This window comes from Parasteatoda tepidariorum, chromosome 10, assembly GCF_982258835.1.
Source record: "Parasteatoda tepidariorum strain Cologne lab strain chromosome 10, Ptep-v5.0, whole genome shotgun sequence".
NCBI lineage: Eukaryota > Metazoa > Arthropoda > Arachnida > Araneae > Theridiidae > Parasteatoda > Parasteatoda tepidariorum.
The window spans coordinates 7,494,362-7,513,453 of record NC_141764.1 but is presented as its reverse complement, the minus strand read 5'-3'; the positions used below and the strand labels follow the sequence as shown (position 1 = coordinate 7,513,453).

The window sequence follows — 19,092 nt, the reverse complement described above, 5'->3', positions numbered from 1 at the left end:
TCATTAGAAATATTAGTAAAATTGTGTTCATTAATTTGAAAATAGTGGAAAATTTTATCACAGTTATTTATAAGTGTTTGGTAATTATTAAAAATTTAAAAGCATTCAACTTTATTACGAACTATTTTTTTGTTTATTTCAGTCTTGCTGCTTTTGGGTACTAACAACTATTGTATCATATTGCTACACTTATTTTGTTTTCATTATGGATTGTGACTATGCAGATAACGAATGACGAGAATTCATTCTCATGGTTAATTTAATTGTGCTAATGTCCATGGACTTTGACTAAGAATAAATACATTGGGGAGATTTCTGTATCTTGATCTGTGGCAGAATGATGGCCAAGTCTTGGCAATTTCAGGGCAGACTCTCTCAAAAAACTGTAGAAAACATCACAGAAAGGGACCAACTTGAAATATGTAACTCGTAGCCATTCCTGGGCAAACCTCTACTTTTTTTTTTTAAATATTTCCACTAAAAATCATTTACGCCTTTGTTGTTGGTGCAGTGTTGTCAGATTGGGCTACTTTTAAAAGTTCCGCTACTTTTTTGGGCTACTCATTATTTTTTAAACGCTACAAATCTTAAAAATGAGCTACTTTCTTATAGAAATACTTCTTGAAAACATTCTTCCTTTCACATTATAAAATGATTCTGAAAAGTCTGCAGTTCCTTTATCTTTTTTAAAAAAAGAATTTTTTTTTCTTCCTGAAATTGCATCAGCTTTAGTTTTAGATTCTTGATTTGTTTTGATGCGCAGTTTAAATCTCTCCATATCTGTTCTTCAAATCATAGGCTCGTGAAATCGCAAAGATATAGGGTAAACTAACCAGTGAAGGAACACTTAAGCTTCGCTTGCCTTTTAAAAAATCATATTAATTTCAAAATTCGTAATTTTAGTTAAATGACAGTGTCAACATATTTGCTACTAATTACAAATTATGTAAAAAAACTTGTAGAGAACTTACATAATATAGTTTTAAAGTTTTGGAGGTTCAAATAACAAGTAGTAAGAAGACCAAGTGAAGGAACACTTAATTTTGGTTATTAATTAATTCTCTTTATGATTTTATAAGCCATACAAAGATTTAAAAACAAGCCTTTTCTTGAAATTATAACATATAAGTACTTGGAAAATTTTTTTTTTTTTTTGTAATCATGAATTGAAAATTAAAGTGTCAACATATTAATACATACTGTTCATTCACAGGGAAATCTATGCTCAGTAAAGGAACATGCCTGTTCCCTCACTGGTTAGAAGTTGTTTTTCGTATTTTTAACATACTTTTGATGCGGAACATCATTAAAGGTACAAGAAAATTAAAGTTTGTCTTTTATTTTCATTAACTTAGAAAAAAAAACAGTAAAGGAACACTAATACAAACACTCACCTTATAATTTTTTCAAAGAAACAAGGTGTTGCAGAGATAACAAATTCAAAATTTTTCCAGAGAAATCTATTTGACCAGGTAATCCAAAACATTGCTAGATGACTTTCTATTGTTTGACAGTAAGCTATTGTTACCAATCAATCTAAAGAAAAACTTTTAAATTCTTATTTTTAATCAATATATATGAAATGTTCCTTCACTGGTTGGTTTACCCTATATGAAAAAATGCACGGCGAATATGATGGGGAAACCCTTATTAATCGTTCACCTTCTGGAAAAATCACATGACCTTTAATCTAAGTTAAAACAAAATATTAAATTTGACGAAATTTTCAAAGCAATGCATTGAGATTTAACCTATTTTTTTTAAATTTATTATGTATATATATATAACGTAGCTTTTTTGGGCTACAAAATGTTTGAATCCGCTACTTTTGGAGCTCCCATTTGCTACTTTTCAATCTTAAATTCTGCCAACACTGAAGAGTAGTATTAGGAAAAATGATGGCGATTGAAAATGCATGACGTACATACAAAACGTTCCATGTAAAATCATTAATGTTCGACCTTTGCTGGTCAATACTTTGCTGGTTATTGCTTGTTATAAATTAAATATTAAGTTTATCGTTAGTTACAGTCCACTGTTTTTATTTTGGATGATATATCACACACTGACTCGATTCCGAAGTTATCGAATGCGCACATCAATAAAATTCTGAAAATTTCATTACTATAGTTAAAGGAAAAGCAAAAAAACAGAGAGTTGTTACGACTCTCTTACGTAAGCTGGAGTATATAATTTATTTTTGTCTATAAGGCCAAAATTACTAAAAACATGCTTAAGTTAACAGTTCGAAGTTATTAACATGGATAGGGAAAAAAAAACACTAGATATTACGAAACAATATAAATTTCATGACAATTGTTGCAAAATGTACTGAATATTTTACACATAGGGGATATTAGGGATTCAAAATAGAAAAATAGCAATATTTTTTAATTATGATTAGCATTAAATGAACTTAAAATGTTATGAATTATGTTTACTCGTAATTTTGAATAGTAATAATTCATCAAAGTTAACTGATTTTTACAAATGTGGCTCGCTTCATTATGCATATGTATCTAAATATTCAAGCAAACAATAATCTTATTGCAAAAATTTTATTTCTATAGGCATTGTTTATGGAAACTTACTCCATTTTAGGGAATTTTCTCTGATGTGGAAAAACTGGCAAAATCCAGTAGAGTTGACGGTTGCGCGGCTTCATTTTTCATGTCTCCCTCGGAAAAAAAACACACTTCAATCTTCTAAAAGTATATAGTTCTTCAGAATCTTTGGAACAACAAGTCTTTCAGCGCCACGAGGGAGCTGAAGACACGCCGCCAGTTGTCGCCTGATGGAACATCTTGAAAGATGAGAGAGGGATCTCGGCCCCCTCGCTGGAGTTGTGTTTTCTAGTACCGATTCTGCATACCTGCTCCAAGCTAGTTGAAGTACGGTGTGCTGTCTTGTGCTTATTGGAGTGAAGCTTTTGTTGAAATCTTCGTGGTTGAGGAAGGGGTCTGTTATATTCATCCACAATAACTTCAATGCACAGCGTGCAGTGGGTATAGAAGTAGTTGAGCTAAGGGCAGTCAGTGTCAAATGCAGAATTTGCAGAGAACGAAAAGTTATAGAGCCATATTCTTTGACCATCGTTATTCCGACATTGTAACTAGGGAAGACAGTAGAAAATAACATTGTAGTGTCATTAAACAGTTGTGGATATAAAATCCATTTAAAATAGTAATAACATTTAAGTGAGCATGTAACAAATCAACTGGGTACTGAATTAGAGTTTTTATTTTATAACCGTCGTCGAACACCCGACCCAATCCTTTTGTGATTACGACTACTAATGTCTAACTCCGTACCTTTGTAATTTTGAGCCTAATCTAGAAGACAAGGGACCTCCTGGATCAAGTATTGGGAGAAATTTGCCCTAGTAAAGAACTTTTTGATGGAACTAACCCTCATTTGCGTTATATGGAGTGGAAAACCACCAACGGTTAGCCTGATGGCAAGGGGACTCTAACCCATGATCCGTCTACCACTGAGAATTCTTTTACGTCAGCATTGTGGTCGGTGCAAGTCGGATGCGGAATTCGTATCTATTAGCCGTCGCTGGAATTCTTGAGTAATTTATTTTATAACCGTCGTTGAACAGCCGACCCAATTTTATGGGTTTACGACTACTAATGTTCAACTCCGTAGTCTTGTAATTTTGAACCAAATCCAGAAGACAAAGGAACTCCTGGATCGAGTATTGGGAGACATTTGTCTCCGTGGAGGACTTTTTGATGGAGCTAACCCGCATTTGTGTTGCATGAAGAGGAAGAACACGAGAACCTCCCACGGTTAGCATGACGGCAAGGGGACTCTAACCCATGATCCGTCTACCACTGAGGATATTTCACGTCAGCACTGTGGTCGGTGCAAGCTGGATGCGGAATTCGTATTGACTGGGATTCGAATCTGGTTCGCTTCATTGGAAGGCGAACGCTCTATCCCCTGAGCCAGTGTTTTCCAAACTTATGACTTTTGTGTACCTTTTCTAAAGTTTTCGTTAAGCTGTGTACCACTAATAAAAAAATGAATGTGTATTTTTTACTGTAAAAAAATTACACAAAAGTTAAATATCACAACTCGCTGTTGACACCACTCATTATTAACTGTTAACTCTGCAAAAAATAGCTAATAGAAAAATACGTAATAGTAAATTTTCATGGCTAACTTTGTTTTTAAATAAAAAATTTTTGAAATTATCGTTAGTTGCAAGATATTTCGCATAAGAACGCGTACCCCCACTGAACTGTTCCCGTACCCCTGGGGATCCACGTACCACACTTTGGGAAGCACTGACCTGAGTCATCGAGGCTCAATTCTTGAGTATTAAAGAAATCGTGAAAAGCATTATTTAGATGGAGGTGTGTCAATGAAGTAAGTTTCATTGATTAGGGATTAAGACCGCTCAATAATAGCACACAGCGACCTGTTTTATAACTGAACATAAACTAGCATGTTCATTTTAACATTCTGGATAATCAATTGCTGAAATCAATACAAAATTGTTATCTCCCGAATCATTAATTAAGGAAGTTAGAATTCTTTGTTGGATGAAGGGATAAATTTGAAAGAGCTTTGTTTGTGTTGGAGCGATTATTTGAAAATTTTTTGTTAATCGTCTTAATTTTATTCAGCAATCAAACAGGTTTCGATGTTTTTAATTCCACCTTCCTCAATAATGATTGGTTAGATTTTTGATAACTTTCTTAATATTTTCTTAGTCATATAAATTTTCGAAATAAGTATTCGAAATTTCGACTTCCTCCTTACCCATACTTCACGCCCGTTCATAGGGTGAATCTATTCATATATAGAAAGTAATTTTGATCTGAAGCAGAGAACGATCAATCTCTAATTCAGTACCCTCAGAGGTGTATTTTGTTCCAGAAATATGGAGAACTTCATGACCCGACGGATTTAACGAGCACCATTTACTATTTACTACACGGGAAGTCTTCGGCCAGCTGTATTCGAACTCCCGTTCTCACAAACGTTATTCCAGCGCCCTGCCAACCAGGTTATCCATGCCATACGTAGAGAGAGATATACGCACAATAAATAAAATCAGGGCCGGGATAGCCTGGTTGGTAGGGCACTGGGCCCATGTCAAAGAGTTCGTGGATTCGATCCCCACCGGCCGAAGACTCTCCGTGTAGTAAATGGTGACTGATGCATGTTAAATCTGTCGAGTCGCAAAGTCCTCCATGTTTCCAAAACAAATCAATACCTCTGGAGGGAGAACTGATACAGGAGCTCCCTTGTCTTCTGGATTGGGATCAAAATTACAAGGATACGGAGTTGAATATTGGTAGTCGTAAACCCAGAAATGGGTTGGCTGTTCAAAGACTTTCATAAAAAATAAATACCCTCAATTATTTTCATGATGGTTATCAACTTTTAAAAATATATCTATATACGTGTATTCGTTTTGATAAAATTAAAAAAAAAAATTTGTAATTCGTTTGCCAAGGAAGAAAAATTTTTGTCTCCCCCGTTTCGAACCTCGCCTGTACAAACTATTTGAATCAGCAACATCAATTTCATGATGCAGTGGCTCACCCAGGATAAGGTTTTCAGGGTTTAAACCTCCTCTAGGAATTGAAAGCAAGAATTGTTTTTTAAGGTTTTTGTAAATCATTAATTTTATTACCCGAAATGTATTTATACGAAAAAATGTTATCTTAAAACTAATTTTTATTTGAGTAAGGAAGTCTAGTATTCTTTCTTATTGAGTAAAGAATCTCTAAACAAAATATGCTGACAGAACAGTTCGACAGGGTTTCTCAGGAATCTTTCAACCAATTTGGTCCACATTTTTTTTTTATAAAATTTAATTCTTTAAAAGGATTTTAACATTTGTAAAAATCTTACAATTCAAATTTTTTGACCAATTATAAAAATAATAAAGTCAAATAATTATTAAAAGTTATTTTTCCTGGGAATTATCTTTGGGTAAACGATTTTTATAATTGTGTGCAAAAAATTTCAGATTCGCTTAAAAAGTTCACGAGATATGGCGAAATACGCAAAAATAAAAATTAACATTAAGGGGTCCAAACATTCGACTGCTCTCATGACCAAACTATCGAGAGCATATTTTTCAGATGGCGGGCATACTTATACATCATTTCCACGAATTAATTAGCATATTTGATGTCATCCCCATTAACCATTGAGTTATAGTCCTTGTATGTGGAAAATCCGATCATTAGATCAAAAGTAATTCCATATTATGAAGTAATAACATTTTCCAAAGAAATGTTCTGAATTCACTTTAACTAAAGTAAAAAAATGAGAGTGTATTTTTTCTTTATTTTAACTCAATTCATATGTTTTGTGTTTTATCCATGTAAATTAATAAAAAATTTAATCGTTGCGTAATATATTTATTTAATTGATGAAAAATAACTACTATTAGTTTAAATGATTTATTTTTTTACATTTATTACAATATTACTAAAATATTTTAATAAACGAAGATTATCAATTTTGAACCCCCTCCCCAAGAATGATGATCTGTCAGAGAAACCTAAATATCCATGACGCATAAGGGATGGAGAATTTTCATTTATTTATTGTGGTGAGGGAATGAGAGGGAGGGAGGATGAAAGAAGGAGTTTGTCAATTTTGAAATTGAATTTAGGCCAAAGATTCAAACAATGTCCGGCAATAGTTAGTCTATCAAATTCTTGATAAATTGACATTTTAAGTCTAAGGGTAACGCTTATCAACTCGAAATCTCTTCTTATCTACTCGAATATTAACAGAGTCGACAGAAACTAAACATGTCCCACATTGGACTGATTGTTAAGACAAGCATCACAGTCTGCGGTCGGTGTGCGGGTGGGTGACCACTTGGATCAGTCTGTGTAGGGACCGAGGATGCGAGGTATCGATCCTAGTTAAACTGCTCTACTGTAAAGTGCAAGACTTTGGGCGTAGGTCGTCGGGCTACCAAAGCCTCCCCTCTGCAGAGGATCAAAACTGTCTTCGGATCAGGGATGTTTCCCAGACCGTCGCCAATAGCCCATTGTGAAGCTCTAGTGCAACGTAAATAAAGTACCTACCTACCTAAATTTAAAACTTCGTCTGGTTTGTCCGATGTAGCCAATGTTGTACTGGATCCAACACATCAATAGATAATTTATCATCACATCAATAGACATGTTATTATAAAGTGTAGAGAAAAATTACTTACTGCTTTCGGGCTGACTTCAAATAGCTATGACTTTCTATAGAAATAAATTCCATTTTTCCACATCTGATTAAAGGGATAAAGTTTTTGATATCTTCGAAAACAGAACAATAAAAGTACTCCTCGGATCTTCTCAACTTTTCTTCCGTTCTTTTCCACACATCCAGCACATCAATCCCAGTTTCCTCTGTGTACTTAAACACATCCTCAATAATCGATTCGTAACGGAGCATCCTCTTGAAGGATCTATAGCAAGGTGTGGTGTAAAAAACTTTCAAAATTTCAGACAAAACGCTGTGGTGAACGCGATATTTACAGGCAAGTTTTAAAAACCCCAGAACCATAGCATTCACATCGAAATGCAAGTAGGTATAGGAGTTTATTATTATTTCGAACGCTGCCAAAACGAACATTAATGCTTTTGTTAAAAACTCACCGCATCGGTTTTTTTCATGAAAAGACGTAAGCTTGAGACCACACCTGAATAAAACAAGAACAGGGGGTGCTTCAGAAAATAGTTTAAGCAGAGTCCTTGTTTCTGGTACGTCAACATCATCACGTAATGATTCCAAGTCGTATTCTTTATGGATCCATTGAACACTTCTGGCATTTTGGTATCTTCTGAAAGTTTCCACTTCATCGAAAAAGCAAATAAATTCCTCCGAGAGTCCGCAAGAACACCGGAGATCTTCATGACCTTCTTGCAGTCGAAAAGCTTTAAGTAAAAGCAACACATCACTTTTTGAAATCGTCATCCTATCGCGACACTTTCCAAACGGATAAGTCTTTCAACAGGTCCGCCAGCAACTACGAAAACTCCACTGCTTTGCGCATTGTCCGAAATCCCCACACATGTTTTGAATAAGAAATATTGTCCAATGGAATTTGTGGGGATCCACTGCCCGGGGAACAGAAACTGGTTCTTTTTGCTGACCCCTTGAGAAGGGTAAGCTCCCCTAGGAAAGGGTAGAATTGGAGAGGTAAAACAACATTCCTCTTCAAAAATCTGGTTATTGACTCACATTTAGTGAGAAAAATATTCAATGGTGAAAGGGGGGGAAAAGGCACCTCGTTAGAAATCATACGAATCTAATAGCCGATTCATTTAGGATTTTTAAGCTCGCTTTAAATGTAAGCAAATACTTATTTGAATGAAATAAGATATTTAAGGGAACAGGATTTAACCTTTACGTAACGGTATGTCACTTCACACTATAAAAAAATCGATTAGGATTCTAATGCAACTCTAAGTTTGTTCTAAATTTCAATAATTATACTTATTGTAGAGTGATATACTAACAAACAAATACTTTCTCAACTAGTAATTTCTTTTTCTTAAAAAAATGTTTAAAATTGAAATAATTTTTGATTAATTCTCTCAGTGACAATGTTAATTGATTAATTTTGTATAATAATACTATTATACATCATAGTATTCTATCTACGTAATAAAAATATTTGAAGTATTGAAATTTCCTTTCAGTCAACATTAAATATACTTTGTATCGTAAAAATAATTTTAAAAAAATATCTAATTATGTTCCAAGAATTATTTAATTTCATTAAATTAGCATTCCACGATCCGAATCGAATTTGATAATTTATATCAAAGTTAAAGAGGTGGTTATTAATCCGGTACATTTATTTTCAGTGCTTTTTCTTATGGGGTTCTTTTTTTTTAACGATGCTTTTTTTACCATGATTCAAGTACATGACAAAAAAAAATGAGACAAAAGAACAAGACATAACCCTGAATAATTTTTGTTCAAAAGATGGGAATTTTATGTTGTAAGTGCTAGTCTTAATAGTTTGATGGGTAAATCTCAAACTAGGTGAATCGAGCTACGTAAGTTACGAAATAAGACTAAAATTAGTCTATCTCGGACTAAACAAACTTTTTTTGAAACAGATTTGAGGAAATGCTATGAAATTAGTCAAATATAATTTCAGAAATAAAAATGTTTTAAACATTTCTCTTTTTAAATTTTCATTTCTCAAGAACTATTCAACAAATTTTGGTCGAACATTTCTTGAGAAATTAAAACAACCAAGAGAAATTAAAATAATTTCAGAAATGAAAACGACTAAGAGAAATTAAATCGATTTCAGAAATGAAAACGACTGAGAGAAATTAAAACGATTTCAAAAATGACAACGACTAAGAGAAATTAAAACGACTAAGAGAAATTAAAACGACTAAGAAATTAAAACGATTTCAGAAATGAAAACGATTGAGAATGATTAACGAATTTATAACTTCGTGCAAATAGTTTTCGTATAGCTGAAAAACATTCAAGAGTTCACAGGCACACACAAAAAGGTTTAAGAGGACGTATTTGCATCCCCTTGAAAATCCAATATATAAAAAACTATATTTTTCTGAAATTGTCTATTTTTTTTTTTTTTTTAAATTTTCAGTTATAAATAAAGCTTGTTACGTATGATATTAAATTTGCTCTGATGTATAAAATGTGTACAAAAATTGCATTTTATAATTTAATGCTGTGATAACCTAATATTTTTTACTAAATAGAAAATATGACAAACAGTATTTAATACGTAAAAAGGGTTCAAATATTACGTAAGCACCTAAAAGGGGAAAGAGGGTTGTGATTTTTGTAGACAATTGGAGAAGAGTGATATTGAGTAATGCATATGTAAAGTAAGCTTCAATCTTTTTAATTGCAAAATAAATGTAAAAAAAAAATTACAATAAAAAAATTTACGATAAAAGTTAAATTTGTGGGGGAAAAAGTTAGCTAAAACGTCCAAGAAGTTAAAAAAAAATTATTAAATAAAAATAATTAACTTAGGGCTAATATCTAAATTAAAATTGAACAGTTTTAATCTAAACTCGCTCTCAATAATCAATTAATACCTGTAATTATATTTTAAAAACACATCTTTCACATAGCCTAGCCCAGCGTGATATTAGGCCACATGTGTTGGCAACTGCTGCATAAGATAAGTAATAAACATAATTTAAAGTTTTCCGTTTTTTAGTGTATTATAACAGAATAAAAAAAGACAAAATAATACCATTCCATAATATCTTTGGTTATGAAAGATAAATAAATTTATTTATTTAGCAACATATAAAAATAGAATTATGACGATGAGCAATATGAAAATGTAAACAATTAAAGAAGAAACAATCGCCAGAACAGGAATAAAAATTATTTTTATTCCCTGAGCAGGCCACACACTGAGGAAACGAGAGGGAATCAAGTGACATAGGAGAGGCGTTTTCATTAGGATGCGCAGAAATGATGTGCGCCCGGTAATGGAAACCTCTTGCTTTTCGTTCCCCTTTTTTTGTGTGTGGCCCACCCAGGACTGTAAAATCGTTAATTTTATACTATGTATTTTATAGCGACATGAAACAAGAGCATTTCCATCGTGCACAAAAAATGATTTTTATATTTCAATGGGAGTAAATGCCTGAGACATAATTTATTTTAAGTGGAAGATATGAAGCGAATGTGAATCACAGTTTGACAACTCCAGTTGCAATTTCTGAATATAATTCTTTGGTCAGTGGAACATAAGTCTTCTGTTTGTGATTGACGAAAAATAGAGGATCTGATATATCTTCTGGATTGAATCCTTGTTTTTGGAGAGTCACTTTCCTCAGTTTGTAAGTGCCTGAAATCAAAAGAAGACAAAATGCTGTAAGTTTCAAAGTTAATGCAAACGATATCAGGGCATACTCTTAGATAGGAAATATCTTGTAAAATCAAAGTTTCGAGGGGTAGACAAATTTTGGTATAGTTTGTCTATTGTAAGAACTCCCACCCCCCGCCACAAAGTCTGAGGCCGTCTGCTGCTGTGGAAACAAGAATAACGTATCTCTCTTCACTCTAGGACTAACACAATAGATCGAAGAAAACGATTCCATTTCTCTCGCTGACCCGAGCCAAAACCTGTCCTAAATAGTGACCCCACACCCCTACTTGAAGCAGTTATACCTCATTAAAACAGTCACTGCCACGAGTTCAGGCGAATGGCTAGGGGAGTTCTTATTTTAGACAAACTCTATATACAATGGATGGTTGACTGTGTGAAGGGTTAAAATTGGCTGAAAGACTTCCAGGTCATGACTTCCGATTGATCTTTAAGCCTAAACTTGAAAAAGCGCGCCTTCCATTATTATTATACAGTAGGGAACCGATTATCCGGAACGATCGGGACCATTGCTATTCCGGATAACTGATTTTTCCGGTTTTCTGAATCGCTACAAAAAGCCGTTTGTTTATTGTTAAACCCAACAAAAAAAATGTTTTTTTGGAAATAATCTTAAAAAGAAGAATAAACGATGAAGGAATACACTAATAATTATTTCCAAAATGATGGTAAGGTAAACATCTTTCGAAAAAGAAAAAAAAAATCCTAAAATCTTATGAGGAAAAAAAATTTTTTTTTTAAAAATGGCTCAAAAATTTATCGAATTTCGTTCCGGTTTTTTGGTTTTCTTATTTCCGGATAACGGGTTCTGTACTGTACTAATAGTGTTTACGATATTCTTTCCATTCAAATTGCAATGAAGCAAACAACAAATGAAATCGAAAGACTTCGCAAGCAACCCAAAAAATATCAAACGGTACACAATAGAGTCATATTTTACACAAATAGAGTCAAATGAGGGATAACATGGCAAGCTGTCATACCAGGTGACGCCATTATTATGACGTCGTGTGGTGGAAGATGAGAGTGGGTGGAAAATAAAAAAGAGTAGAAGGGGTTGCGCTCTTGGAGAGAGCGGATGTATTATTTTGTTTAGATGTGTCCATTCTGAATTTTTGTTAATTTTCTTAATCTTTTGTTTTTTATTAATAAATTTATGTTCATTGTTGTAAAAACTCAACAGTGTAGTTTATTACGAGTTGAGAACATCACACGCTCAACTTTCGATAGAACCAGAGCTTGCTTAGAGGAGAAGAGCGAACAATGAGGTAGGCCTAAGCTTTGTTTGAAATCTCAAGTTTGATTGTTAGTGCATGAACTGTGATTTAATGAGAAATATATAATAGACTTTGCTGAGTTTAATTTGAAGAACTGTCTAGTGGAAGTAACTAAATATGTTTAGTATTAAAGGAATTAAAAAAGAAGATTTAGTTTTAGTAGCAAAGGAGTTAGGGTGCACAGTGCGAGCTGAGCACAGAATAGTAGATTTAAAAGAAGTTATTGAGAAAAGTACGCAATATGCATCTGATTTCAATTTTGTAAAAGAATTTATTATCACTACTGTAAATGAACGTCTTGAAAAAGAAAGGCTAGAAACTTTAAAGTCAGAGAACGAAGAAAGGGAAAGAAAGGAACAACAGCGAATACAACAAGAAAAAGAAGCCGCGCTAGAACTTGAAAAAACAGCGTTGGAAAGGGAGAAAACAAAACTAGAATTAACAAAAACGCAACTAGAAATAGCAAAGATCCAGTCTGAGTCTCGGGTGTCGAATACTGTTGTGGGAGAGCAAAATATAAGTAGTTACCCTTTAGAAACTTTAATTAAAAGCATAAAAACACTTACGTTACCGATACCTACTAAACCCGAAACGTGGAATCTATATTTTGCTTCCTTAGAAAAATCGTTTGAACTAAAAAAAGTCCCGGAAGAATTTAAAGTAGAAATTTTAATTAATTTGTTAGGAGAGAAAGCAGCCCATTTGTTAATTTATGTTGATGCGGAAGAAATGAAAGACTATGGAAAAGTTAAAAACATTATTTTGAAAGAATTTCAGCCGACCCCAGAAGCTTGTTTAGAAAACTTCCTATCCGCAAAAAGATTGAAAAATGAAAATCACATGCAATTCGCGAGTAGAATTAGAGCTAATTGGGATTTTTATTGTCAACTTAGAAAAGTAAAAGATTTCGAAACTTTGAACGAATTAATGGTTAGTGACCGATTATTAAATGCTTTAGAACCAGAAATGCGAAGTTATGTTAGAATCAAACAGTTAGATAAATGGTTACGACCGAAAGAAATAGCGGAGCTGTGTGATAATTGGTTTACTTCTAAAGGTAGATCATTTTCCGAGATATATGATAAATCTGCTAAAATTCGTGATCATAGTGAATCAGTTTTTAATAATAATTTTAGAGGAAAATATGTACCACCTCCTATGAGAAATAATTATTATGATAAGAATGTCAATTCGGTAAGAGAGGGTAATACATTAAGAGAATGTAAATTGTGTAAACATGCTGTACATTTAAAGTTTTGCCCCAATAATAAAGAAAAAAATAAAACCGGAGCGTTTCAGACAAAAAAAGACCCAGTTATTAAAACGAAAACAGATGATAAATTAATCGCTAGAGTCAAAAAAGCGTATTTCAATGATGAAATAAATGCTCAACCTTTACAATATGCGTATATATGGTTGGGGGGAAAAGAAATTAAAGCCCTTATTGATAGTGCCGCAGATATGCCAATTCTTAATTCGAATGTAATTCCATCATGTTCAAAAAATAATGATTGTTCTAAAGTTCAATTGATATCAGCATTCGGTGAGACCATAACTGCAGATTTGCAAACCTTTAAAATATCATTAAAATCTGAATATCCCAATAATCCAACAAGTGATGTAGATGTATTATTTTCTGTCACTGAAAAATTAGTAGTACCTTGCATTATTACTCCAATAGTATATGAAATGTTACAGAAGTCGATGAATATTAATGAAAGAGAAGTCTCGTCTTTCTCACAGTCGCCAAATGAAAAACAGAAAGGGGGAAGCGAAGGGGGTGAAAGTGATTCTTTATTTGTTTTTGAAAAAACGGAGGGGGAAAAAGACATGTTGATATTAGAACAGGCGCCATGCGAAAGCTCAAATAGAGAGTTAATCATTTGTTGTGTCGAATCGGATACTCAAAATAAAACGATTCATAATATAGGTCAGTTGTCAGATGTAGAAATATTTAAAAAACAGCAGAGGAATTGTGAAACATTAAAAGAAAGTTTTAAAGATGCAGAGCAACAGAAAAATGGGTATTTTAAAATGGATTGTTTACTGTATCATAAAGATAAAATTTTGGGAGAAGAAATTTCGCAATTAGTAGTGCCAAAAATTAGAAGGGAACAAATTTTAAAATTAGGTCATGAATCAATTTTCGCGAATCATTTGGGTATGAGAAAAACAAAAGAAAGGGTACGATATTCATTTTATTGGCCGAACATGTCAAAAGAAATAGAGGATTATTGTAGATCTTGTAAGGATTGTCAGTTGAGGAGTAGAGAGAGGGCAAGTGATCAAATACCAATAACACCAATTAATAGACCTGAGTTTCCATTTGATATAGTAAATTGTGATATAATAGGACCAATAGAACCCCCGTCAGCGAGAAAACATAAGTATGTATTGTGTTTAATAGATCAACATTCCAGATGGCCGGAAGCAGTGCCTTTAAAAACAATTACAGCTAAAGCAACTTGCGATGCACTTTTAGAAATATTTATGAGGACAGGTATACCTCGGGTAATAGCTAGCGATCAGGGCACAAATTTTATTTCTAAATTGACCCAAGAATTTCATGCTAGATTGGGAGCGACTCCAAGGTTTGCAACACCAGGACATCCCCAATCTTCAGGTTTAGTTGAGCGGTATAATCAAGTTTTAAAGCGTATGTTACACCATATAATTCGAACTAATCCGAAAAACTGGGATAAATATATTCCATATTTGTTGTTTGCCTATCGAGAGATTCCGAACTGCACCACCGGGGTGTCGCCATTTAAATTAATGTATGGGAAAGAGGCTAGGGGTCCGCTTGCGGTATTAAAATCATCATGGTCAGGGGAGATTCCACTACCTATAAATGTAGGGAAAAGCGCAATTGAATACCTTCAGGAATTAAAATTTAATTTAGAAAAGGCTGTGGAGCAGGCATCCCTAATAGCTGACGTAAAACAAAGTGCTTATGCTAAGTATGCTAACCGGAGAGCGGTATACAAAGAATTTCGTCCGGGAGATCAAGTTTATTTACTGATTTCCGATTCAACAAATAAACTATATGCTAGGTGGACAGGACCCGCGGAGATAATTGAACGTTACAATCCCGATTCTTACAAAGTAAAGTTGGTAGATGGAAATATAAGAAACGTGCATGTAAACAAAATTAGGAGATTTATTCCGAGAGTGCAGGCTATAGGAGTAATATTTGAGAATGAGGAGGATTTAGGGGAGGTTCAGCCCACACCCAGTATTGATGACATGCCGAGAAATTTTGAACTTGAAAAGATTGATTTAAACCATTTAGAGAATAGTCAAAGAAGAAATATATTAGACTTGTTAAAGAAATATGAAACTGTTTTCTCGAATAAAGTCCAAATTGCTAAAGTCGGAGAACACAAGATTAGAATAAACGAAGCTGATAGGAAAAAGCCTTACATATATAGAATTCCAGAAGCATTGAAACCCCAAGTTGAGAAGCAGATTGAAGAATTGTTAGACCTAGGTTTAATTGAAGAAAGCGACGCTGAAATCTCTCATCCTATAGTATGTGTCATGAAAAAGGACGGAGCTCTTCGTCTTTGTATTGACTTTCGATCTCTAAATGCAGTGACAATACCGGACGATTTTCCTATGGAAAATCAGACTGATTTATTATTTGAAATTGGGAAAGCCAACGTGATATCAACAGTTGACCTGCTCAAGGGTTATTGGGCCATACCATTAGAAAAAAAGAGCCAGGATTTAGCTTCCTTTAAAACTCATAGAGGACAGTATCGTTTTAAAGTTATGGCTTTCGGATTGAGAAACGCCGCAGCAACCTTCCAGAGGGTCATGAACCAAGCACTTGTGAAATATCAAGATTTTGCAAGGGCGTACATCGATGATATTGCTATCTATTCAAAATCGTGGGATGAACATTTGGTACACATTGATATTATTTTTGAAAAGCTTTTAGAATTAGGGTTTTCTGTAAACTTAAAAAAGTGTTCCTTTGCAAGAACTCACATCAAATACTTAGGACACATCGTCGGATCCGGTAGCCATGGTGCAGACCCAGATAAAGTGGCAGCGATTCAGAAATTATCGAGGCCTCAGTCAAAGCATCTGTTAAAGAGTTTCTTAGGACTTTGTAATTATTATCGAGATTACATTCCACATTATTCAGAAGTAGTATTGCCATTAACGGAATTGACGAAGAAAAGATGTCCGGAAGAACTTACTTGGAAGGAAAACCACGAAATTGCATTTCAAAGCGTGAAGCGTTGTCTTATGGAGGCAACCAGCCTCAGTACTCCTGTGCTCGGAGTACCTTTTGTGATACAGTGTGATGCGTCATCGACAGGGATCGGTGGTTGTTTGTCTCAACGTAAGGATGGTGTACTACATCCTATAAGCTATGCCAGTCAGAAGTTGACCAAAGCCCAGCAGGCTTGGCCAACTATCGAAAGAGAGGCGTACGCCGTCATTTGGAGTTTAAAGAAATTCGAGACTTGGATATTTGGATCACCTATAGAACTGATTACGGACCATAATCCGTTGACTTTTGTTTCGAAGAATGCACCTCAATCATCTAAGCTTCAACGATGGGCTCTGGCATTACAGAAGTATAACATTTCGATTACGCATTGCCCAGGTGTAAAACTTGCTAATGCCGATGCGTTGTCAAGACTAAACTGTTGATGGTCCTGTGTGAACTACAAAGCAACAATAAACTTTATTAGACTCTTTTTGAACATTCTTAAAAGTTTTTTTTTTACTTATTTCTAATGATTAGTTTAGCAGCCATGGCATAATTCAACATTGTTATATGTGATTATTAATTGTTTTGTTTATATTTTCTAGTTTAGATGTATCGTATGATGAAGTAAGATGTCTTTATGTTATCTTTGTTATATACCTATTGGTAAGTACTTTTATGCTGTATGTCCTAGGAGTCACCTGGTTAAAATTTAAAATTGCATCTAGTGTTTGGGTTTGAACCCTATCTCCAATTTTAGGTGGGGGGTGTCATACCAGGTGACGCCATTATTATGACGTCGTGTGGTGGAAGATGAGAGTGGGTGGAAAATAAAAAAGAGTAGAAGGGGTTGCGCTCTTGGAGAGAGCGGATGTATTATTTTGTTTAGATGTGTCCATTCTGAATTTTTGTTAATTTTCTTAATCTTTTGTTTTTTATTAATAAATTTATGTTCATTGTTGTAAAAACTCAACAGTGTAGTTTATTACGAGTTGAGAACATCACAAAGCCTTACACTTTACGTTGTGATATTAATTTTCTTACATTTGTTTTAGGCCCGCAACCAGTTAGAACTTGTAAACTACAGAAAGCTCTTTTGAATGGTAAAATGACGTATAAATTTAAGCACAAATCACAATAATAAAACTTCCTAGAATATTCAGCCTATTTACACATTGCCTCGTAAGTATAACATAAGCGGAGGAATACACCGTAAGTTTCTTCCGGTTTTAGAAAGCTTGCTATTGTTTACATTTAGTCAACTATAGTTTGTCTACGGTAAGAACTCCCAACAGTCCTAAACAGTTACTCCACATTTGACTTCCATAATTTATTTCTGAAGAGTCAAAGGATTCTGATTCGTCTTTGTTAAAATTCACTTTGAGTCAGAATTTTTTTTTCTTGTAATATTTTACACTCACGAGAATCTGACTCGTAAGATTTAGTTCTCAAGAGATAGTGGTAGGTAGGCACAGTCATCCCCGCTTAAAAGAATACCATCGGTTACAGCCAAATCTATGCAATTAAGCTGGTTATTCGATTAAAAGGGAATTCAATCGTAAATTCGAAGGGAATTCAATCGAAATTTTACTTTAAATGAGATTTAATGCATAATATGGCGTTTTGATTAAATAAACTCAGTTTTATGATCAATAAACAATTGTAATTAAAACTGTCTGTGTTAGAATCGTAAAATATACACGTCATTTAAAGTTACATAAAAATAAATCAGTGCAATAATAATAATAAAATATAATATAGGTATTAAAATATTATTTAATCCCTTCCAAAAAATTTATTATTGAAAACTGTTTTTATACCGGTTTAATTTGTCAATTTATCATAATTACATTCTTCCTTTTAATTTCAAATTTTCTAAATTCCAAATTTTTTTTCTAATCCTCGAAATTTGAGAAATTTTAGTTTGGGATATTTTGAAATTTATTGTTTCCACGATTCATTGTTTTTTTTTCCTTTCTGATTAATTCAGATCATTCCTTTTCTCTCTCAACCAATTCAGAGTAATTCACTGGATTAAACAAAGATTATTCCACTTTAAGAGGAAGAAGACACACTGTACACTAACGTATTAGGTCTTTGAAACTTTTTTTCTTATCAAAGCTAATAGTGAAACAGGAGGGGACCATAAAACAAATAACTTTGTACCTTTTTTACATTCTACATGATGAGTGAGTGAAATAAATATTCCTTAACGCTATGTATAACTGGCAAGAAGAATTTATTAGTTTTTCAACTTTACCCCTAACACCTGCTTACACCTGTTACCCCTAACACCTGTGAACAGGAAGTCCCTATTGAAGTGATCACCTTTTGTATCCTTATCTTAATTGAAAAACGGAAATACCATTTTAGCTGGTGAAACATTTCTCAAAAATAAACTACAAAATTTTTTTTTTCATTTCAGTACCTCTTCTTTATGAAATTAGGCGGGGACAAAAAACAATAAATATCCGTTTAAACGGGGAAGTTTAACATAATATAAAATCATTTGGTTCCACAAAATTTTATTTGTATAAGCGGGTTATTCGATATGCCCTTAAGTGGGGACGACTGTAGTTACTTATTTACGTTGCACTGGAGCTGCACAACGGGCTATTGGCGACGTCTGGGAAACATCCTTTGAGGGTGATCCTCCTAAGACAAGCCATCGCAATATTGATTCTCTGCAGAGAGGAGTGCTTCCCTGC

General features: G+C 33.8%; 3 protein-coding genes across 3 annotated transcripts in view; 1 reads left to right on the top strand and 2 right to left on the bottom strand.

The window, feature by feature from the left end:
• Window positions 1-2,542: 2,542 nt before the first annotated feature.
• Window positions 2,543-8,082, bottom strand: LOC107448353 (uncharacterized). Its single transcript, XM_016063517.5, has 2 exons — window positions 7,202-8,082; window positions 2,543-3,112 (listed from the first exon to the last, which is right to left on the bottom strand). Exons 1-2 carry the CDS (start codon window positions 7,951-7,953, stop codon window positions 2,698-2,700), a joined length of 1,167 nt encoding a protein of 388 aa, XP_015919003.3. The 5' UTR covers window positions 7,954-8,082; the 3' UTR covers window positions 2,543-2,697.
• Window positions 8,083-10,251: 2,169 nt separating this feature from the next.
• The window catches only part of LOC107444343 (long-chain fatty acid transport protein 4), a 51,620-nt gene continuing 42,779 nt past the window's right edge, over window positions 10,252-19,092 (bottom strand). Inside the window, exon 12 of the mRNA XM_043054787.3 lies at window positions 10,252-10,843. Coding sequence (XP_042910721.2) covers window positions 10,686-10,843 — 158 coding nt within the window. The 3' untranslated portion in view covers window positions 10,252-10,685. The remainder of the gene's footprint in view (window positions 10,844-19,092) is intronic.
• On the top strand, window positions 12,277-16,827 carry LOC147802121 (uncharacterized). The gene has a single exon (XM_087153256.1). The coding sequence runs from the start codon at window positions 12,277-12,279 to the stop codon at window positions 16,825-16,827; it is 4,551 nt and encodes a 1,516-aa protein (XP_087009382.1).